General features: G+C 42.3%; 1 protein-coding gene across 1 annotated transcript; it reads left to right on the top strand.

Annotated features, from left to right (window-relative positions):
• Window positions 1-1,659: 1,659 nt before the first annotated feature.
• Window positions 1,660-5,715, top strand: irx6a (iroquois homeobox 6a). The gene is made up of 6 exons (XM_054620435.1): window positions 1,660-1,725; window positions 2,851-3,114; window positions 3,879-3,988; window positions 4,271-4,566; window positions 4,752-5,405; window positions 5,612-5,715. Exons 1-6 carry the CDS (start codon window positions 1,660-1,662, stop codon window positions 5,713-5,715), a joined length of 1,494 nt encoding a protein of 497 aa, XP_054476410.1.
• Window positions 5,716-24,085: the final 18,370 nt, after the last annotated feature.

The following is a 24,085-nucleotide window of genomic DNA, read 5'->3' on the forward strand; positions in this document are numbered from 1 at the left end:
TTTGGGGAAAATCTCTCGACGGGAGATCTTCATCTCCTACACGCGGCTCTTTAGCGCCCCTCGGAGAGGAAGCCCATAATCGCAGATGCGTCTCCAAGGGAGGAAACGCCATACATCAGATACGGAACGGCAGGGCACCGGGGGATTTGGCACAAGGTATCAGTCGTGACAACGGAACCCTTTACACAGCCCTAGATAATCAGAAACAGGCAGATCATATGACTCAGTAGGACTGATCATCACTGTCACTGTCAATACAAATATAGTGTGTATAAGGGGAATAATAGACCCCCCTCCTCCCTCCGCGGTCCCAGCTCAACACCACAGGAGGAGGAGGCACAGCCTGTTTATGTTTATGGGAGAGAGAACTGGTGATGGTTGAGCTGCTGATCTAATAAGGCTTAAAATTATTTCTCGTTTCATTCACTGTGAGGCAGCATCATTCCTTACCCATCTTTCAAGTGAGCATCATTCAATTAAAATGCAATTCTCGTCGCCCCCATCCACGGATATTTAATTAGACTGGAGAGCAGGGCTTCCACTGTCTTTTTTTTTTTCTTCTTTCTAGCACAGCTCTTCGGATTTCACCTCTAAGGCATATTTTCACTCTGTTACTCGTTGGTTAAACAAGGGCATGTATCCATTTGTTAATTGATACAATTACGCATTACGCGTAATGGTCACGTAGGTCTCCAGGCGCGCATCAATCACTGGTCTATTGACCTGCCCAAAACCCCTCTAACCGTTCCTGCTGGGACTGCCCCTCTCTCTAATAGAGAAAGATAGAAACATAATAGTCATTAACTCCGGGATGGACCTCTGGCCAGAGAGCCAGAGGCGAACAGAGGTCGAGATCAAATAAAGGGAAAAAAAAAATGTGCTTATTCAACCAGCTTTAATTGTGATGAATTGTAAATTAAAAAAAAAACTGTTTTTTAACTACAATCTTTATAAGCAGAAAAATACCCATCAGACTTTGTAATTTAGATGTTTGTTTCCTATTTGCCTGGGTGAAAAAAAAAAAAAAAAAAAGTAATCTCTCCTGCTGAATGTGTCTTGTTTTTCCACAAGACAAGACTTTTTTTTTTAACTTCACAAAGGGTTTCCATATGTTGCCATGCTGCAGTTCAATAATAATGAACAATAAAACAATTTACCGAGATGTTATCTCAGAAAAATCGGTAAAGAAGAATTATATTACAAAAGCCTGTGTACAGTGCACCTTAAGAAACCCCTGCGTTGGACGTGATTGGCAAAGACATTATTCTATCCCTGGTACCCTGCCGTTCCGGGATTACAGTGACGTCACGCTGATACCCTTGCATGGATGAATGCTAAAGAACTATAGAGCCACAAATAATAGCACAAGCAGAGTCCATATCTTGCAAGTCTTACGTTATCCTTTAAGCCTCCTTCAGCTAACACAACAACAATTTTTTTTTTTGCACTTAATGACGCTTAATTTCATTTCTTATCGGGTCCTTTGGGGGGGATTATTCATTCATATAAAACAATCTGCAGCTGGTGCCATCCTAAAGTCTCCCTCCTATGAGTGAAGTCATCTATTATTGAGCGAAAGGCCGTGCGTGGAAATGTGTGTAAGACGGTGGATTTGAAGTAGAATTGGTTGCAATCGATCAAGGGTGAAGAATATTGCTGATGGTAACAAAAGAAGCAGCTATGTCTTTCTCGCAATTTGGATACCCTTACAATGCAACTTCACAGGTAAGCCTCTTTCCTTTTATTTCCTCTAAGTGTTGCATACACACACCACACAGACACACTCACACCTAATGTATTTTTGTGCATATTGTCTTGTATTTCACTATAGTCAGGGCATTTTTCTCTTTAGGAAACATTAATGGCTGAGTGCCTTGCTTTGACATTATTGACTGCTATTTTCGTGGGGGTGCTTTTGTTGTTGAACCAAATATCGATATACACGCACCCGTGTCCAATTACACTGAATTATGAATGAACTCACGTGTTTTTCTGATGACAATAGAGATGAATGTCACATTTTTGCTCACTACGAGGTGTAATTGGGCTGCAACGCATGCTGTACACATTGGCAAACTTTCTATTTGAATGGGACGAGTGTGATGTCAGACACCTTGCATCCCAATGACAGCTTTTAAAACTTAATTTAAGTGGTTTATTTACATTTCAAGACACTATTATTGCGCTTAATGGCAAGTTCGTAGAAGTTGAAGTCGAGCAGGGGACAAAAGTTACTCTCATGGAAAAGTTGTCACCCAGCTTTTAACTCGATAATATTTTTAACGATTTATTACATTATGTATAAAATTCAAATATTTCAAATGTCAAATAGGGTGGCAAATTACTTGCACATTGAAATTACATTAGATTTTTCTTATCTCATTTTGAAACCGATATTTACTGGAGCAGGTCACTTTTACGCACGGATTGCGCACACATCTTTCCATCTTTAAATTAACTTTAAAAAATAATATGCATTTTCTTATTGATACATAAAAAAAAAGGGGCAATGAGATGCTATCGCTTATCGACCGTGTTTACAATGTTAGCTACTACCTCTCATTCCACCAGTCCTCTGAAAAGTGACTTACCTTGAATTAAGGCAGGTAACACGTTAAGATAATGACACCTGATTTAAGATCATTTAACTGATCTGAACAGAGAGCAAGATCACATTTTCACTCGTTTCAATTGCAAGGCTCGACACTAAACTGACTGAGCAACTTAACTTAGATATATATATATATTTTAGCAGTGCATCACCCACAGTCACTTCAGAGTTGTCACAGGCATCCAGATGAGAGCTGAAACAGCCAATGACCATGTCTATCCACGATTCTCTTCATGCAGTTTTTCGTGTCGGCAAACCCCAGTACGACTTGCTGCGATTCGATTTCCAGGTCGGTCTCTGATGGGACAGGCGGACCCCAGACCGCCGCTGCCTCCTTCTGCTGCCCGTCCTACGAGAACCGGCTCCTGGCGAGCAGCCGGACGGAGCTGAACGCAGCGCTGGGGATGTACAGCTCTCCCTACGCCGCAGCGGCTGCCGCCAGCCAGAACTACGCCAACTACTTCCCCTACAGCACCGACCCATCGGCTATCTACTCCACCCTGGTGGGTTCACTTCAGCCTCTTCTGATGCGTAAAGGGGAGGGGGTGGTGGGTTTCAGGCTGATCGATCAACTGGGTTTTGTTCATCAATTTATCTCACATCCGTCTCGACAAGCCGTTTAATCCAGCATCCAGTCTCATTTTCTCCCCCTTAAAAAGCAAATCAAAAAATCCCGTCACTTAGGTGAAGGGAATAAGTGTAGAAGCAGTGCAGAGGAACTTGTCTCGTTTAAATCAAATGTCAGTTTATTATTATTAAGTAATCCTTTAAACATTGGCCTCAAACATTGTGTGTTGCTGAACCAGCATATGAAAACAAAAAGTTGAATTATATTACTCATCTCTCAGAATTATTGACTTTGAGAAAAGTAAGATTTTAGAGTGGAGAAAAGACTGAAAGACTTGTTAAATAGATATTTGGCAGTGCAGCTGGGACTTTACTTTCTTAACTCTTATTTATTTGAAACACCCAAAGTCAGCTAACATTTTCTGTCCATAGGTATGTTGAACATTGTGTCTGAAAATGTAAAAAAAGAAAGAAGAAAAATAGGCTATAAACATTGCACTTTAAAGCTGTTAAGATACATACAAAGAAAAATATTGATGGCATGTATGGGAATAATTTTTTATTCTTAGTTGGAGAGATCTATTCTTGTTTTAACAGCATAAAAATAGCAAATTTTGTCTTTCTTATTTTTTTAAAAACTCAAAAATGCTGAGAACTAATAAATGTTCCATACTAACAACAACCTTACTGTCTTTTACAGAATCCACAGTATGACATTAAGGACAGCACAGGCACTTTACACTCTGGCATTGCTCAAACCGCTGCATACTATCCCTACGACCATTCACTGGGACAGTATCAATACGACAGGTAAATTCTATGTTCTTTTTTGCCCACTTTCTGTTACATGAGCGTCAGCAGACCTGGGACACTGTTTATTCAAAGCAGCCTTTTAAAGGTTGAATATGCTGCATTCAGATCAAAGGTCAGAGTGTTACTCCATACTGATACCTGCATGGAGGGAAGCTGTTTATATATGTCAAACAGCAGGAAGTAGGGATATAGGATGTCTTATTGAGTAGTCTATGAAGTCCCTCTCAAACTGCACTAATGGATACTGTCTTTGTGTATTTCTGTGTGTCCCTTCTCCAGATACGGGACAGTAGACTTTAACGGCTCAGCCAGAAGAAAGAACGCAACTCGTGAAACCACCAGTACCCTGAAAACATGGTTGTATGAGCACCGCAAGAACCCCTACCCCACCAAGGGGGAGAAGATCATGCTGGCCATCATCACCAAGATGACCCTCACCCAGGTGTCCACCTGGTTCGCCAACGCCAGGAGGAGGCTAAAGAAGGAGAACAAGATGACCTGGTCACCAAAGAATAAGGCCAACGACGACAGGAAGGATGACTTTAACAAGAGCGACCAAGACTGTGTCACCAAAGGTAATCATTACTTTGACGGAAGAAGTTGACTTACACTAAATATGAGTAAATAAAGTTGCCAATCATATGGACCACAAAGGTTAAAACGTATATTTATGTTTAATAGTTTTCTGAACATACTGTCTCCATGAGTTCACAATATCAACAACTTTTCCAGCTGTGCTAATCAGCTTTCTTCCATGCAGATTCTAGCGATTGCAAGGATGAGAAGGATCTGCATCTAAGTGATCTGGAGGACATGGACGACGACGACTGTGACAAGTTGGACAGTGACTGTGAAAAGGCGGCTGCAGATGAGCAGGACCTCCACAGGGTCATGGCAGTTTCTGGGACCCCTCAAAAGAGAGACTGTGGCTCCGAGCTGCACCTGAGTCTGACCAACAGCTTCCACACATTCCCCTGCGCCATCAAAAGTGTTACTACACTTCCTCCTCTCCCGTCTGACTTCCTGGACCCCGCGGTGTCCAAGGCATTGCCTTCGACCGGAACTGTGTCCCTGTCTCACTTCGAAGCATCAGATAAGCCTCGGATTTGGTCTCTGGCTCGTACGGCGGCTTCGGGGGTCATACTGGGCCCTCAGCAGCATGGCTCGGAGCTGAGGACAGGCAACTCCACCGGGGACTGCCAGCTCCAGAGCGCCAGGCTTACGGGACAGTGCGGGGGCATGAGAGGCCTCCATGAATCTAGCGGTGTCACCAACACAGAGAGCCCATTCCCAGAGGGCTTATCCTTGCACTCAAAAGTCTATGGCACTGGCAGCTACGGTCACAAGGACCTCCAACTGCACTGTTCATCCTATGCTGCCCTCCCAGACACATGTCAGTACTCCACTATTGAAGGTATGTCATCTTGTACCTGCACTATATTACAAGGTTAACATTGGTTTCAAAGAGGTATTCAGCAAGGAACATCAGCTTTGCAAAAAAAAAAAAAAAAATGTTCCATGTGTTGTTGGATATAGAAAAGTACATTTAGGGGTTATTAAATAAGGAGATGCTTTCTGTCAACTCGAGTTTCTTAGATATGCTTTTATTGGGTTGTGTAGGATTCTCTGGCGGCAAAGAGACACAGTCATCTGACCTCAGTGAAGCCTGCGGGACCGTGCAGGATGACAAGGTCACTGCGTTCAGACCAGTGATGAAGAGGTGAAGCAGGTGAGAGGCTGCACTGAACTGGAAGAAACCAGTGAAGTCACGAGACACACACACACACACACACACACACACACACACACACACACACACACACACACACACACACACACACACACACACACACACACAATCCACAGACAAACACAGGGTACAGAACAACAGTATCGAACACTCACATTTGAACAAGGTAACACAGATACTCCGTTTTTTGGTTAAATATATGTTGCTTAATTTTATATTTTATCTAAATATAATGACTGCCAGGTTGAAGTGATGGGTTACTTATATGCAAGTAACTTATAATAACCATTAATGTATATAAGACAAAATATTAACATTTCTAATGCAATCAATTTGAAACTATAATAACTATTTTTATAAAGACAGTTTATTCCTTATTTTAATTCCGTTTTTTCCCCCCCTCTCCTAGATTGCTGGAAACTGTACCACAATAAAGAATGGGACATGTATTATGCACTAAAGGACACACTGGCCGAGTACCGGCCTCAATATGACACATGGGAGCTACCTGGCGCTGCTGCAGTGAGAGGCTGTCAAACTGTGGACGTGGCTATCATTTTGCACAACTTTGTTTTTATGGTGTAAAAGACTTTATGCAAAAATTCTAGATGCAAATGTATGAGAAAGGCCAAGTTAAAAAAAGGGCCGGATTTGTGTATGGCAATCGTGTAGTGTAGCAAACCTATTTATTTCTCTGTGTATTTATTCTTTGTGTTATGTTGTCTGTTTGTTTACTATCTGACGTGTTTATTGGTTGAACTCGTATCTCCTCTGAGTGTTTTGTTACATGTTGAGTTTTATTGTGGCTTCGTGTCATTTTGCCTGAAGTAAAAGAGAAAAGCTTGTCGGACATAAAGTTGATCATAAAAAGGACCGGATCCCCTGTGTTGCGTGGAGGATTATTTTTTTTTTGTCATTGTGTTTAAAAAACAAAATGTGAGCTTCTTCTGTGTTTGCCTATCATGGCAATTTTTTTTTTTCTAAGAATACAATTTTTTTTTCCAAGAGCCTTCGTTGTCTGTGTCGTGGTTATTCAGAGACAGAGCCCAGCGTCCAACCGGCCAATTAAAACATTTGCAGATGTGCATTTGATCAAAGTTGATCATCTTGACTCGACGCACAGAGGCCGCAGCGCTGATGGAAGATCATAATCCAGAGGACGATGGACGTGAGGGGAATCCACAAGTTGCGGAAGAAAGAGGACATCATGCCTCTATTGTCAGCATCTAATCAGAAGTGGCACCGAACACTTTGTTACTGTTCAGGCCAAGCGACGAGGCAGGGACATAGGATGAATGCTGCTTTGTCCCCTGTGTAGCGAGCCGCTGCACTAACTTAACATTGTGTTAATTAAAAGGTTATTTGCAGGATCAAACCCGGCAGAGAAATTCACATGGCCCATCAAAGTTCCTTTGATTAGGCTTTTTTTTTTTTTTTTTTTTTTTTTTTTTTTTTTTGCCTATAGTCCATCTCGTTATGGGCTGACTTTGGCGACTCCCCTACAGACAGCTGTAATAAGATGATCACTTTAGTGTATGATCTGCGCTGACGGGCTCAAACAACGTGTTCATCATCTCATTTCAAACTTTTAAAATCAAACACTTTCGTATCAATTACAAAAGTGTGCTGTGTAAACTAATTGCAGTTGGAATATTTGATTATAACTAACTTTTCTACTGCAAAATATGCAAAAAAAAAAATATATAAATCCAGTTTGACAAGCCTGTGAAACTTGTTATGGTTCTTTAAACAGTAAATGAAACACTGATCCGGTTTGAACTACTTGTCTGAATAAAGCTCAAAGGGACAAGCTTTCTGACTTTATCTCCCGTTGGATTCCTGAAACCAGTGAATTATTATGACATCAGCTGGCAAAGATTGAGATTTCATAACTAAATTTAATTCCAGGCCACCAATGAAACAATACCTGCAAAGAGCCCACTGCCTCTCCAAAATGTAGGTCGTAAGCTATTTGTGGGATTATGCTCGTAGTAAAAGTAGTTTCCGCATTAAGGCGCTGCGGTCATCCTGTGTGTCCTTGGCCAATGGAGCCGTCAGTAATGCACGGAACCTGGTAAATCCAGGAGTGATAAGGATGAGGAAGGTCAGTAATAATAACTTAGGCCTATTTAGATTTTTTTTTTTCCAAGTTAAATTTTTCCTTTTGTGTTAATCTGAGAATTTATACATGATCTGCGTGAGGCTGAAGGCAAAAACAATATATATATATATATATATATATATATATATATATATATATATATATATATATATTTGAATATAGCCTGTCATTTTTTAAAGGTCTATATCTAAGTTTAAGCAAAAAAGAGGACACGTGAAAATATATTGGTCATTTACAGTTGATCATTTATTTGTAATTGTAGGTCAGCTAAATGAATGAGGGAAAAAAAAACAGATGGGAACAAAAAATGTCCAGAAAAAAATGTGAAGGAAATCAGGAAACACTTCACACACACACCTGATGTGGGGCAGAAATACAGCTTTTACCCATCACGAGTCAGTCAAGGCCGGCACAGTAACAGTCCGTCTGTTAATGACAAGCTGCTATAGCAGGGAGCTCCTCTCCTCCTCCTCCCTCCTCCTCCTCCTCCTCCTCCTCCTCCTCCTCCTCCTCCTCCTCCTCCTCCTCTCCTCCTCCTCCTCCTCCTTAACACTAATCAGTCATGACGCCGGATGCGATGCTCTTTACGTTCAAATGTAGGGTAGGTGTGTATCAAATATTTACAACTAAATTTAATTAAAGCGGAGGCTGTAAAGAAAAGCTGCCTCATTCTATTGAAGGTAATGATGCATACGCAATGGGATTACCACCACGGCGACGTACCTGGGGGAAAGCGAAGATAATGGCCATGATGGGCTCATATAGCAACGCGTGCCTGAAGCAGCTAACAGGTCAATTAGTCTGAGGGTCCCATATACAGTGTTTTACATATGGCTAAAGCAGCTGTGCAGACAATCAAGAGAAACATCAGCCGGATAAACTGGTCTGGATGCCATGGATCAGAAAACATATCTATATTATTGTGAGAAAACCAACATTCGAATAAATGAAATAAAATAACCTTGAGTGAATTTTAAGGATACATGAATAGATGTTTAAGATCATTTCGCTGTTATGGTGATGGGGGAGGCAGGGGGAGGGGACAAACACAAGACACTCTGTTTGTCTGACATCTTTAATCTGAGGCCAGACATGAAATCTGTGGCAAACTACAATGTTTCAGGATAATAAGTTGCTTAGGTAGCCTGTATATGCACAACTGAATCTCCCTAATACACGCTTCCCTCTTGGTAAATTACATTTTTCATTAGGGAGGGGGGGAGAGATGGCGGGTGCCTATGAGAGAGCATGTTTGCATAATCCAAAACAGATTTTTAGATAATCTGTGAATGAGACACAAATATGGGGGGGGCAAAAAAGAAGAAGAAAAACAAGCCATGTAAACAGACTTGAATAGGTTTGACATTATTAATCTGTGACCATGGTTTGTGTGAAATCAGAGGGTGTCTTCATACGCATATGTCTGTTATTAACACACTTCCATAAGTGTACGCTCAGTCAACCCCCACCCCTCCTCCCCTGTCATGGATCATTGATCTTTTCTGGGCCAACTTGCTGCTTGCACCCTATATGCTCTTTTCAAGTCAATAGGCCAGATGACTGTCAGAAACGACAGGTGTTCTTTTAAGTGTCAGTGTATGGGACATTTAACACTCACAATGAATTATTTGAGTTGAAGAAACTTTATATCTTTAACAGCTGCATAGTTATTTTTTGTTTACTTTCAATTTTTGTAGGTCACTTTTAAACTTGATTTTTTTTTGCTGTGAATATCATAAAATACATAAAGTAAGAATAATAATATGTGTCATGTTTTTCTCCCTGATGATCTTTTACTTTTTCAGTCTCTCTCTCAAGAAGGAATCAGTGATCAAAATGACAGCGTTGAAGGTGTTAAAATGTACATGTAACTACAAACCATAATTTGTAAATTGTGTTTAAGCCTGTGATCGTCGCTTCACTTCGAATGTCAGATTAAAATGTTTACTTTATAATAAAGTAAGCCTGTTGTAGCTCAACTGTTGCAGTAAAACAGTTATTCAGAGATCAACTTGCTAAATAGTTTAAAATGTCCTTGTTTTATGTATTTATTATTCATGCTTTTTTTTTCGTAAACACGGTCTTAAAGGTGCTGGGAACAATTTAACAGTGACTGTTACTGTTGTTTGCTGTGCGATATGATACTATAGGTCACTGAGGGGTTAACCTCTGACAAAGCACTGTCAGGACCATCCATCACATGCTCTTTACGTTTAGGCCCCCCATTTAATGAGCATGTGCCTGTGACGTAAAAGAATATGAATTATTCTGACATGATAGCAATGGCCTCTTGGTATAAATGGGAGCCATAATAACAACAACAACATCTCAGACAATAATTTGCCCTCTAGTCTGACAAAAGAGGCAGCATGGAGGTGCCATTTGATGTGTCCCACGCTGGGCTGCTAAGGCTCATAAAACAAAGTCTTTGTACCAGTGGCTCAGAGTTCAGATGAGGAGGACAATATACACACTTCATTACATTTTGTCAAAAGGCGCAATGAAATGTGTGTGGGACATTGTTCCTGTGCATGTCTCCCTCCATGGAATTTCTGATTGCCGATGTTGCTACAAGGTCTCTGCTAATGAGTTTTGTCAAAGACAATTATGGACTTGGTGGAATGGCCAGAGAGGGGATGAAAAGCTGGCTTTGTGCGCTTTGGGTGGATGTTGCATTGCGACCCGCGGCTTCTTTGTATACCCCGTGTTTGACCTGTGCTGTTCGTGTCTGAAAGAATCCAGGGCCTCCGTTCCATCACCAGTGCCGTTCTGGAGGCAGATCTGCTCCAGCACCTTTGCCCTCTTCATACATGTCCCATACTGGAACCCAATGAACCAGGCAGGATCATGGCACTGTGGGATGTTAGCGCTACTGCTGCCATTTCCCAGGGTCTTGTTTCTTTTTTAGACCTCATTTCCCTTCATGGTATATGGCGTCTTGGAGTCTTCTCTAGCTTTTTAAGTCTGGGAATAAAGATTTTCAACCAAATTCAGAGTTTCTTTCCACCTCTCATCTCAATTCACTGACAGTTTGTCACTGCCTAGTTTTGAATGGTGTAGCTAGCCCCTATAGCTCAAGGGGTACTACACTATAAGGGTAAGAGTCACACTGTAACAAAGCTTTAAATCTTTGCTTTCATGGCTTCTGCTGCTGGTGTGATTCTGCTCCTGGTGTCAATTCCACTGCTAAACCAAAGGGTAAGGTCAATCTCTCTCTTACGCCTTCTGTAACTACTGGAAGGGGCGCAAAATGGTACTTAGGGATTATATGAGCAAAGGTTGACATGTTTACTTTGAACACATACAGACATAAGCGGGTCAAGAAGCCCCAATTACACAATAAAAGGCAATGACATAAATTCTTACTGAATGTCAACAAAAGAGGAGCTATCATGTGACTCCCTACATTGACCCCATGGAGGGCTAAACTCTGTGCGCTCTTGTTGCTGTTATCTTGTTGTGTTCTTTCATGTTTGTCTGCTAGACTGGCAGTTCTCTGTTGCTGACCTTAGGTTGGCGTCACCAACATCAGAATAATCTCTTGTGTCTTTTTAATGCCCTTTAATAATCCCCGGCGCATCTCATTTTTAATCTCGCTCTCTCCTTCTGTTTTTCTTCCCCTTCATGTTGGGCATCTGTTGGCCTTTAATGCCTGCTGTTGAGTCTCCATTTGACTTTTAAACAGAGTGGATCATGTCTTAAGATGACCACGAAATAGGCTTACATCCCAAATTCTACAGTCTCAGCAAGCCATGTCGCTGCTAAAGTCAAAACAAAATGTAGTTTTGAAAAACAACGCACCGCATATGAAATTCTATGAATCACGTGGAAGAAGAGGCAGGGCTCATGTGACTGACAGAGGAAGTGTATTGAAACTAAAATAACATGAAAAGTAGGGGTGTTTTGGTTGAGGTGGAGGATGGACATGTTAAAGTAACACTGCCTCGGCAGTTCTTTATGGTTGAGTCCCTGCTGCTCTAATCAACTTCTCCAGCCTTATAAACCCACTTTACATAACCTTATAAATCCTAACCTGCACAGAACCAGAGGGCAAATACAAGTTGAGTGAAGCAATTAGCAGCTAAAGACTCGGATATCTTCTCATATGTTGGTGGAGACCAAACCAGAGCTTAGAGTAGAGTGAATGTGAACATTATTAGTAATAATAATAGTAACTATAAGTAATTATAGCGAATGCTGCTTCAAGTCGACTAGACGTGAATAGTGATAGGGGACATGGGAGTGGCTGTGTTTTTGTCAGCTTGTTGTGATCTTTTTCTGCCCTTTGGTAGTCACAATATTGATCGTGCAGTTTAAAGCTAACTATAAGCTAATTGTTTTAGTTGTTTTACCTATCCCAACTGACATTTATGTAACTTGAACGTTTCAGTCAATATTAAATTACTCTGACATAGTGTACAGTTTCCTTGTAATATCTTATATATATCTTGTGTATATATATACTTAAACATTGTATGAAAACATAATAGCCATGCACAATGGACCTAATGCTGCAGAATGTGTATTCAGGGATTTAGTATAAAGTAACAATAATGGGATGTAATGATGTTCCACAGTTATTTTCTTGCTTGTTTGTAGGGACAGTCAAAACTACAGTACATAATTGGAGTGTAGTGCCCCCTGTTGAAACAACTCTCACTGTCATTGGTGTATGTATGATCTCAGGTTTTTTATAGAAAGGGATGACAGTTGTTCTGGTTTAAGGAAGAGATGTGTGGTGTTCAAGAACATGTGCAGACAAACGGACACAATTTAGTAACTTCACATCACATGACACAAATGCGACACGCATTTAAGGTCAAACTTTTGTTTCTGGCTGATTTTGGATGAAAAGACTCTTGCCACAATAGGGTTACTTTGTTGAAGCTGTGTTGGTGACAGCTTCTGGAGCAGTTCATCTGGACCGCAGACAGCAACAATGTTCAGCAACAGCATTCTGCAAAGCAGCAGCAGCACTATCAATTCTCTTCAATTTATGTCTCCAATTGCCTGAGTTCAGCCTGTGCCAGCACAACTGCAGATTTGACAGATGAAGTCCAGCATGTGAAGCAAGCAGCTCGAGCTCTCTTGGAAACTCTACACCTGACTGTTTTTTCTCCCCGCTCTTCACAGATACGCAGCACGATGAGTAGCTGGTAGCAGTAGCACCTATAATGAACAGCCTCCACCACCTCCACCTGAACACAGAGTATTTCCGCTACATTAGTTTCATTGGCATCATGCGGGCAGGAGGAAAACTCGCAGCAGGGCTGTGTAACAGTATGGTGTCGACAGCTATCTTCTCCAGCGGGCTCTGCTTGGGGGCCTGCCTCTCTGTGTGAAGCTCCTGTGTAGGATTAGAAAGTGGTGTGCAAGTCAAATGGTTGCTAGCACTAATGGAGTCTCCACACCTGCCTGATGTCTACATCATCCCTGCTTACTGTTACTCATGTCCCTCACGTTTCTAGCAGACACACCAAGAATGTTGAGGCTTTTCCAAGAACAGTATGTTCTTGATTACAGAACGTATCATTACTGTGACAATGCTAACCATGGAAACATATGCATGCGAAGTGACAAAACATAACAGAAGGGCACTTTGAAGCAATTATGTCATGTTGAATACCTACAAAAGGCTCTTGAAGTAATTGGAGACACTGGGGAGAACATCATGGCCTGTAAATCAAATTACATCCTTTAAATACATTGTATGGAAGCCATGACGTGTGAAAAACGGCTTTGTTTATCACAAACAAACCGAACAGGCTCTCATCAATGCATGGTGCCCCACAACAAGGCGTTTGTTGTTGCAGTGGCATGCCAGTCATGACGTAGCTTTTTACACGGCGGAGCAATGAGAGGCATCAAAGAGGGGCAGTCGAAACACGCTCCACATTCTACAGCAGCAAGGTAAACAGCTAAGGGGAGAGGAGGGGAGGAGGAGGAGGAGGAGGAGAGAGGTGGTGGAGAAAGACTGGGGAGGAGGGAGCAGCAGAGGGAGGTGACACGCAGACCACACATTTTCAAAGTTCACTCTTAAACACACTACGCTCATAAAAAGCGCAGGTCCCATTATTCACGGGTGGGATTTCTCTCTCTCTCTCTCTCTCTTTCTCTCTTCTTAAAGCATGCAGGCAAACAGCCCAAACCCCCGAGCTGTGTCAAATGATGGAGCATCATAATTACGCCCTTTTTATTGGCCATCTTATTCCAGCTATGACTGATGCTGCTCCCAACCCTAAGTGTTTCCATTTGCACTTTCATGTGGCAAACGAGCAGAGAAGCCGTGGCTCGCCTGCCTTTCAAAGGTGGGCTGACAAATATTTATGGCCTGACGCGAAGTCACTTTTAATCAGGGCTGGTGACCTGTTCCTGAAGAATCTGGCCGCTGGAACACGCTTATCTCCTCTGTAATAGATGAGCCTTCAAAGGGCCCACTGTGCTTGCATTATGCGCTTGTCTAAAAATAATAACTGACACATTTCTTTAGAATCACTCATAATCAAGAAGCCAGAGGAGGCGAATGCAGATCCCTGCTGTAACATGGCAGAAATAAATCATTGACCTCCCTCTGCTGGTCAGAGGCCAAACTACAGTGGAGTGAATTAGCAGCCTCTTTGACTGACTGTTTGACGGTGAGCTATGGTTTACCACGGATTTATCATTTTTAAAACAACTCCTTCATTTTAAGTTTTTGGATAACCACATACCTAAAATATAACATCTGTTTTATGTGTCCTTTTAAAGAAATTGAAGGCATGGCAAATTACACACACACACACACACACACACACACACACACACACACACACACACACACACACACACACACACACACACACACACACACACACACACACACACTGAAAGAACCAGGATGAAAACTGATATATTACATTTAGAGAACAAATTATCCACATCCCATGTATCCAAATCCCTTTAAAACTCATGGATAACTTCTAATACCTAGCATCAGTCTAAAGTAAAGACCAGTCCTTTCTATTTTAAAAATGTGTTGTAAATCCTTTGTATATGAGGGCAGCTGAGGATGTGATGGATGGCAAAGGAAGCCAAGAAGAGATCTGTTGATGATGCACTATTAATAGAAATTACCTCAAACCCCCAGACTTCACATCCAAGCCAGTCAAGATGTTCTGTAATCCGTTGCTTTGGTTTAACTTCTTCACCATTGTCCCCTGTCTGCGATCCCGCACTATGTTTTATGCTGTCTAGTTTGAAATCTAGATTTATGGCACCAATATGTTCTTTTCCATGCTTTAACAGCCTATAAGGCATTATGGGAGGGCTCCCTTAGTGAAAACAGATATTTTCCTCCATATTAGGAGTTATGGGGAGAGTGATCCTTAAAAAATGAAAGCCATAAATCATTTCCCTTCACGATTATACCATTAACAGGAGCATGGTTTTGTCGTTTAGGTCATGCTAATACTTTGGGCTTGAGGTTGTGGCCGTGGGGAAGGAGCATTGAGCGACGCATGTTCCCCTCTGCCAGCGAGAGGGAGGCGTTTTGTCTTGGTGGTCCTGTGTTAGTGCTTCAGCTTTCTTAGCCTGATCACTGTGGACGTCATCCGCATCTGCTCTGGATTTCGCGCCCCCCTTCAGCCCCCGTCTTCCAATTGGAGTTTCTATATCGGGCCTGGTTGTGGTCTTCTAGAGAGACCCCACGACAAACTATCGGAGCATTTTGCACTCTACAAAAGGCACCGGATGCCAGCAGAGTACATATTAAATTTGTTACTAATTTTGAACTTGGCATGGCGGACCACGTAGCTGCTACTAGCTCACTGGAAGCAGGCGGGTTCAGCCCCACTGCAACCACAACCACAATACAAACAAAGCATATGGAACAGCAGCAGAGTGTACTACTGACAGTAAATGTTTAGAAAAGGAACTTTTAAAAATAACCCAGTGTAATAGAATTAGTGGGAGAGAGGCGCCTGGCGGCATGTTTTCCCCTTTTTCGACTCTTGCAACAGATTAGAATAATAGTTTGAGAGGCATAACCAAAACTAAGGAAAGAATGAGGCTGCTTTTGTGTTTTTAAGATCATTCTTGTGAGCTGCCCGGGGCTGGGAAATCCTGGGGCATTTTTTTTTTCACTCATTTCGGTATACCTAACCTTCATGAAAGAGCACTTTAACATTTGGAAATCTAAATTTAATAACTTACTGAGTTATGCGCATGCCATGATACAGTAGTAAATGCTATTGAACAAGGTGTTAAATAATAGCTGTGAAAATCAGAAGTACTCAGATATTTTCACTAAAATAAAAGTAATAATTCCATAGTGTAGAAATACTTTGCTACAAGAAAAAGTAAAAGATAATGGATTCATTCTATTATTTAGATTTTTTATTATTTAGAATCATGACCCATTTGAGAATAATATGTATTATGTCATTGGATTATAATTAATGATACTTTCTGGTTTGCATCATTTTAATGTTCAAGCTGGTAAAGGTGTATAACTTCTTTATAAAGTTTCTATGTTATTATATCAATATTAGTTTATTGATTATCTTTTATACCAATAATCTAAAACTGCAAAGTCATTAAAGCTTTGAAATAAATGCAGTGGAGTAAAAAAGTACTATATTTGCATTTTAAATGAAGTGGGGTAGAAGTATAAAGTAGCATAAAATGGAAATACAAGTATGTTAAAATTGTACCTAAATAGTGTCTGAGGTAAGGACTTGGATGCATTTCATTTCCTCCCCCCTCCAGCAGCAGACATGTGAGCTGCAGCCATGTAGCGTTCAGTGTCAGTGTGAAATCACTGCTATTAGCACCTAACAAAGCCTCACGCGGATTTGGATTTGCAGCTTCTGGTGACAAGGTTGCAAGGTTTGTTTCATAGGTACATGTCTGTCGTTGAGTGGCTATTTGACAGTGTGTAACACACTGTGATATTCTCTGGTTTCTTCCAGCTTTTGCCTCTTCCCTTCAGTTCATGGCCATTACTTAAGTGGCTGTGTAAAACAGGATGTAGATGCTGGCCCCAGCTGCATCTGTCACCCATGGAACTGCAGTGACCTCTAGAGACAGCTCTCCCCACATACAGTGTGGAGGCAACCTGAGGTGTTTTGGCTCAAATCAGGTGAGGTGATAGTAGTAGTTAGGTGTGTGTTTGTGTTTGTGTTTGTGTGTGTGTGTGTGTGAGATCACAGGCAAGTCGAGACTGTGCACAGCTCCGGGGCCAAGCCTGGATTCATCGGTAAATGCAAGGCATGTTAAAAAACACAAACATTAGAACAGAATCGCACGTGCGCAAACACACATATACAAAACCACACAGACTCTAACATGCACGCACATCATTAAAAGTGCATACCAGCGCTCGCACATAGTTAAACAAACCCAAGCAGACGAGACCCTGGGCCACCCTGCAGATCACCCTGATCAGTGTGTGAGCCGAGTCTTCTCTGATCTAATATGTTTAGCAAACATTCATTTATTCTCCCCCAATCAATAACACAGAGCAGCGTGTGTTTATGACTGCCTCTACTCACTCAGTTCATCTGCAGTTCATCGAAGCTGAAACACTGGTTTACCCTCTGGCCTATCGCTTTATCTCTTCCAGTCAACGACTATGTCTCTGTCACCGTCTCTTTATATCACCTTCTTTGTCTCATTCGCACACACACACTCCTTTAATTATCAGCATTTTTTTTAATCTTGCATTGAGACTATACTAAGATGCCCGGAGGCAAACGGATCAAGAGAAATTCAGGAGAAACGCTATTTTTTTTCCCCCCGCAAAACAAATATGTCTAGCGTTGCAGATTTAAAGTATTTGACACACCACTTCAATAGAAAGGAGGCCAAATAGTGTTTTATGGTTCCTCTTAGCAAATAGAAAAAGTTTTGATAAGGAAGCAGATTGAAATATACACATTTCCAGCTCGTGGTGATGTGCAAAACCATCACAGTCAGGGAGAGGGAGTATTACCTTCAGTTGAACTATGAAAGTGGAGGGGCTCTAGCTTTAAAAACGATTATACGGCATCTTCAGACATGCGGAATGATTCGCTATGGAGCCTTTACACCCCGAAATTCCCAAGGTAGGAAATTATCCTGAATAAAATGTTCCAAAATGAAGCCGTGAATCACTATCAGATGCAGGCTGAGTTTCATTTGAGGGAAACCGGTGCTTGCTTTAACTCTCCGCTGAGGAACATAGAGGATCTAGTAAAGAATAGAGCTCATTCATACTCCCACATGCAGTAAAGGTATTTTATATGGGTAGTTATTATTGTTATCATAATTATCATTCTGTGTGTGCTGTAAAAGTGGATGATGGAGGATATATGGATGACTGAGGCTGTAAATATTGGTTGCCTTGGAGGGCTGTAAAGCTGTCCCCTCTTTTCTGTGGCAGAATAAATAACATGTGTGCACATGCTCAGTGCACATCTACACTCATAAGAAATCTGCTTTGTTCTGTGAGGTCAGAAGGTACTGTGATGCAAAGTAAGGTGTCCATGGTTACTGTAGATTTATATTCAGATTTTTGCAAGTTGGGTAAACTTTTTTTTTTTATGCGTAGGGGCAATGTAGGTGCATGCAACTAACCCTACGTGAAAGCAGCATGGATAGACAATACATACCCAAGTGTGCCTGTACAGTATAAGTGTGCGTTTACAGTGCAGTATGTGCCTTCCATTAGCCATGTACAGTACAGGGGCCGATGCACAGATGCCCTGAGTGGTGCCATACGGCCGATGGCTCATTAGAGCTCAGATGGAAGACATGAATCAAAGGAGGAGCGGAGAGGAAACAATCAATCTGCCTAATGGGAATCCCCTGTGAGGAGCGTGGGCCAGCCGTCCCAGTGCAGCTGTAGCTGTTTTTATATGTGACCTCCCAGTGTAAACGACCCACCAAATATGTCCCCACTGCCGCCGTAGCCACCGCCACCGGAGAGCCCACTACACACACCAAAAGGCACCAAAGTCCCACAACAAGCTATTAGTGCTGGGGCCTCCCACAGAGTGTGCGTGGGCGCTGCGTCAGGATGATGTGGTTTTTTGAAGTGGAGACCGGGAGACCCGACGCTCCCATGCGTCTCCGGCAGTCCCCCCGCACATGTGTCGTCCATATCCTTCATACCAGGGAATGACACCCAGCTTAATGTGGGGGGGATATCAAGGAAGTGGCAGGGGTTGAATTTATAGCTCGGAGGGCGCCTGTGTGCTGGGAGGCATGCTGATATGTTGTGTTTACTGTCAGCGTGTGAGGTTGTGGCCAAGGTTAAGACATCATTGTTGTGGTATAGGGCGAATGGCACTCAATGAGGTCAAGGTTAGGTTTCCACCCATAGTTTACCTGAATTTTCTCCCCTCCCACTTTATTCTTCAGACGGCCCTCACCAGCTTTGATCCGGTACACTGCATGATCTCTGCCTGCTGAAGACTACTTATCTATTCAACGTGGGGTTTGCTAGCAGTGCTTTAAGAATCGAGTTATGCTAAACAGAGGTTGATTTAAACCAGAGGTTGACTTCTGACCTGGGCTTAGAGGATAATGTCCCAGGCAAGGAGAGCAAAGTCCTGTTACCGTCCATGAATCAGACTCCCACCGACATTATTTCAAAATTGCTTAGTTGCATGGAACTCCCTTTAGTGCTGAACGGACTTTCATAAAATTGATTTTCTGAGTACACCCTTTTAGCAGCTATAAGCTTGAAATATGAACCCTTCATTGCTGAAAGCATTTCATTTTTTTGCCCCTGTGACTAATGATCCAGGGAAGAAGTGTGTTTGAAATTCTCCTCGGCAGCCATTTCCATAATTAAACACTGCTAATTATAGAGCTTTGGCTGACTTTAAACAAACAGGCACAGTTGCCGAGCATGCTTTCACGCCTTCCATTTGGAAATTTATGCAAATCGTACCCGTATCATGTGTTTTCTTAGATGAAACCGACAACGTTAAGACACATTGCTCCTGCTCTCGAAGATCAGACAGTGTTGCCGAGAGTAATGCTGAGGAGAAACCAACAACCCATTGGTGGTTTGGAGGAAACACCCTGAACAGGTATGACATTCCGTACAATGAGGATCAAAGCTCGCTCTGCAAAAGTATCAGATGATTGAATGTGTTCACATTCATGTGTGTATGATTGCTTGTGCATACATGAATATGCATTCATTCATTACCATGAGTGCCCTGTGGTAGAAAAAAAAAGCCCCTGTCTTGGCCAACAAACATTTCTGCATTGTTGATTCTAGTGTTATGATACTGCTTCTCAATTTATCAGCCTTTGACAGCAAGCCACTAGAAGCCATTATATCAGACAAATGAAAATTATATATGAAGATTAACATCAAGTAATTTGTTAGGGAGAAAATAATTCTGCAAGGGGAATAAACAGGGCACAGGACTGAGAGCTATGCTGCCAGTAATTCACATATCAACAGCATTTAAATTATTAAAAAGATTGGAAATCATAATTGGCCATATATTTTTCCCATTCTTCTCCACACAAATGGCTCGCCTGGGGTACTTGACATTCACCAGTGGTTTGTAATGTAAATGACAGAACCTATTTTCTCCATTTCTTAACAGCGGATGGAGTGATTGACTACTGAATATAAGCAAGCTACAGGTGGGGGTCAATTATCATTTGAATAATCGAGCATCAGTGTGCTGCCTGGCTTGGCTGTGAAGTGTGACACATTTTTATCTCTATGCATTTCAATGAAGTCAGACTGGTACATAAAAGGTTATCACCTAGGAAACATATTTGCCTAGGCGCAAGTTAAACAGCCAAGTGAGATCAGCATAGATATTCAATTTAACCAGTCAACCCTGACCTATAAATATTTCAACAAAACCCAATGAGGACCCCCCCCCCACCACCACCACCACCACCCCTCCACCCCAACCCCCTTCTTTCCCTTCTTTGATCCAATTCCATTTCAGCAGCGGGAGATACGAGGGAAAAGAGGGAGGAAGGACGTTGGGGTGGGGGGAGAGGGGAGGGTATGAGAAAAGAAAGTCAAGCACATTGTAGCTTATCTATTAAGTGAATTGTTTAATGCATCTGCCATCTTCTCACCCGAGGGACGGGTGCAGAGTGAGAGGGGAGAGAGGGGACAGATTCACACTACAGGGCGATGGTGGCTCCGAAGTTGAGGCGGAGACGTAGACTAATCTATAGTTGTGAGCTGACAAATCTGGCCTGACACGGTGCTCTGTAGCGGGTAGACTCAGGAGATGGGCATTAATCACAGCGTGTGCTCTGCTGAGAGCTCCGGCACACTGGGGACACCTCAAAGTGAGCTGGAGGTTATACAGACGAGGGGATTAATCAATACGGCCCCATAATAGCAGCCAACCGCCAGCACTTAAAGCCCCACCGGTACCAAGGCACAACACACACACACTCACCACCGGCCAACTCATATGGACACTCGCTCACAGATACATGGAGGCAGAAGCATGTACACACACACACACACACACACACACACACACACACACACACACACACACACACACACACACACACACACACACACACACACACACACACACACACACACACACACACACACACACACACACACACACACCTGTATGTCTCCTATTCAAGACTTTGTGAAAGAAGTTCTGTAGTCAGAGCTCTCTGTAGAGCACAATGCACTTTTAGGAACATGAAGAAACCTCAGGCAAAAAAGGAAGAACACATTCAATACAAATACATTCATTATCTAACTTTGTCAGGAAGGGATCGTTTATGGTTGTCATAACTGGGAGTGAACCCTGTTTGGACAATAAAAATAATAGTTTCTCTCAGTGAGTCATTCCTTTTTCAAAGGTGTGGCAATTTCAAGCCGAGGCATTTACACTGTATCAATAATAATGGAAAAAAAGGATTGCTCCACATTGGTGCAAACAGACCTTTTCACATATACAAACACCTCCATCTTACGACTACACCTCTCACACCTGAAAGCTGGACGCACAGTCCATAATGCCACGCTGTGCTGTGATTACACAGTTGCTTGCCAACACCAAACTGACAAGCCCTCTCAGCTGGGAGTATACTGGGGGCGGGGTTGGGTGTGTGTGTTTGTTGGGGGTGTGTGAGTTGGAGCGGGGCAGGGTGCGAGATAACTGCATTCACCAGTGTGGACGGAGCCCCAAAAAAACTGGCTCAAGTGTTCTGTCAATGGCCAGCGCCACCCCACCCCTTCCCTCTTCGTATGGAGTCTGCCACCCGCAGAGACCTCGATCAGCAGCCCCCTGCCTGACAGCAGATCTGTCAGCCCCCCTGACTTCATACAGTCAGCGAGGGCTGGTTTAGCAGGAAGCAGACAGTGTAGCAGGAGGTGAAAACTCCAGCTATTTGTCAACGTGGCGCCCGTGTCAAAATGTCAGGCCCGGGGACATTCCCCGTGCAGCTGGGCTGTTAGCTAAGGAGACAGGCCGTATGGTCGGAGCAGGAGCATGCTGTCACCGACCAGTCAAACTGCCTGAGACCGGCAATCAAGAAGCTCTTTCCCCTCGCTCGCTCTCCCTCTTTATCTATCTATCACAACTCTCCTCCGTCCTCTCACTGACTCTTATCTATCTGCAGATTTTTTTATCCCCCCCCCCGACTCTCTCAATCCCTTGGCCCATTCACTCTCACTCTGTCATCTTCAGTTTCTCCATTTTTTATCTGCATCTTTCAGCACCTGCACATTTCCCCTCCTGTTAATAATTCATCAACTGATCAATCTGTCGTTCTTCATCATTTTCCTTCAACCAAAATGGAAATGGAAATATTTTTTTTAAATATTTGATCAAAATGATAGAACTGTATCTCCCACTTTTCCTCAACATTGTATTTTTTTTTGGTTCCAATTTTGAAATACAATTGGAAAAGTGGAAGAAAATTAGGTTGAGCAAAACAAGCGCAGAGGGACGTGCCAGATTCTGGATAAGCTGGAGGCTCGCATTAAGATTTGGCCAATCACTGACAGGGAGCTGTTATTTCAAAATATTATCCTAACATTTTGAATTCTTCTCTCGAAATCTGCTTGTGGCAGATTGATAGGTTGTCAAAAACAACTACTCCGGCTAAAATCTCAAATAGCGAAATAGTAAACATCTTCATGTTTGCTTGAAGTGCCAAGTCTGGTGGTAATTTCATTGTCTATATCATTCTGACTAAAATACACTCACCCAGGAGAGTTCCAATCCCGGAAGATTAAGAGCTGAAATAACAATAACAGAAAATCAAATCAAATAACATATGAAACGTGAAAAAACAACATTAACTGTATTCATGAGCGGCACATTCATTGCTCTATCTTTCCTTAAGCTTCTTTGACTTGGCATTTACTAGGAGAGGGTGGAGGATTTACTGAGGCAAAATGCAAACAGGGTATTTATGGGTCAAACACAGCCTAGCTGGCTTTATGGCAGATTATGCCGTTTTTTTCCAGAGGAGAACACAAATTCAGTTTCATAGTGGTTTGATAACATTTTACAGCATTTTAATTTTCATTCTTATTAGGTCATATAGTCAGAATGCTACCGGATTGGTGTAGGCCGGGGGCGGGTGGGTTTGGGTGGGGAAGGGGGTATTGGGTTGGCTGTTCATTCGGGACATTTTACACAATGTTGTTTGTGTGTGGGTGTGTATGTCTTTTTCTCCCTCTTTCTGTCCATTTTATTGTTTTTTTTCCCCGATCTTACCACCCCTCCCAGAGTCCATCTGGTACCTTTGCTCCCCCTCAGAACGCGGGCCGGTGGAATTCCCTGGCCTAATTAATGAGCAGACACTCACAGACGGCCAAAGGCTCACATGTCTGTCTCTTTGCACAACGTTGCCTCAGGAGGCCCTTTATTGAAAAGGGAAATGAATAAGATCAACTGGACAGAATGCACAAGCCAACAGCATGAAGTGTAACACACAGTTTTTGACCAATATGGGTTTTGAAAGGTGATTAGGTGCTTTAAGACTAAAGTTACTGATAGTCTATATTTTGTGATGAGTGTCAAAAGCTGTGCTACCATTTTAATGTACAATGTGTCTGTGTTTACTCCAGACTAATTTAATAGTATTAAATATCACTCAAGGTGCAACATATTCAGAAGGTTTATTATAGCAATAGGCATCATGGTGGAACAGTGAAGCCTTGCTGTGCAGAGCTGCATGCGATTATATTTGCTTGGTATTTCCTCCAAATGATCTGCTTTATTCTTAC

The sequence above is a fragment of the Anoplopoma fimbria genome, chromosome 2 (genome assembly GCF_027596085.1).
Source record: "Anoplopoma fimbria isolate UVic2021 breed Golden Eagle Sablefish chromosome 2, Afim_UVic_2022, whole genome shotgun sequence".
In the NCBI taxonomy this organism is placed as follows: domain Eukaryota; kingdom Metazoa; phylum Chordata; class Actinopteri; order Perciformes; family Anoplopomatidae; genus Anoplopoma; species Anoplopoma fimbria.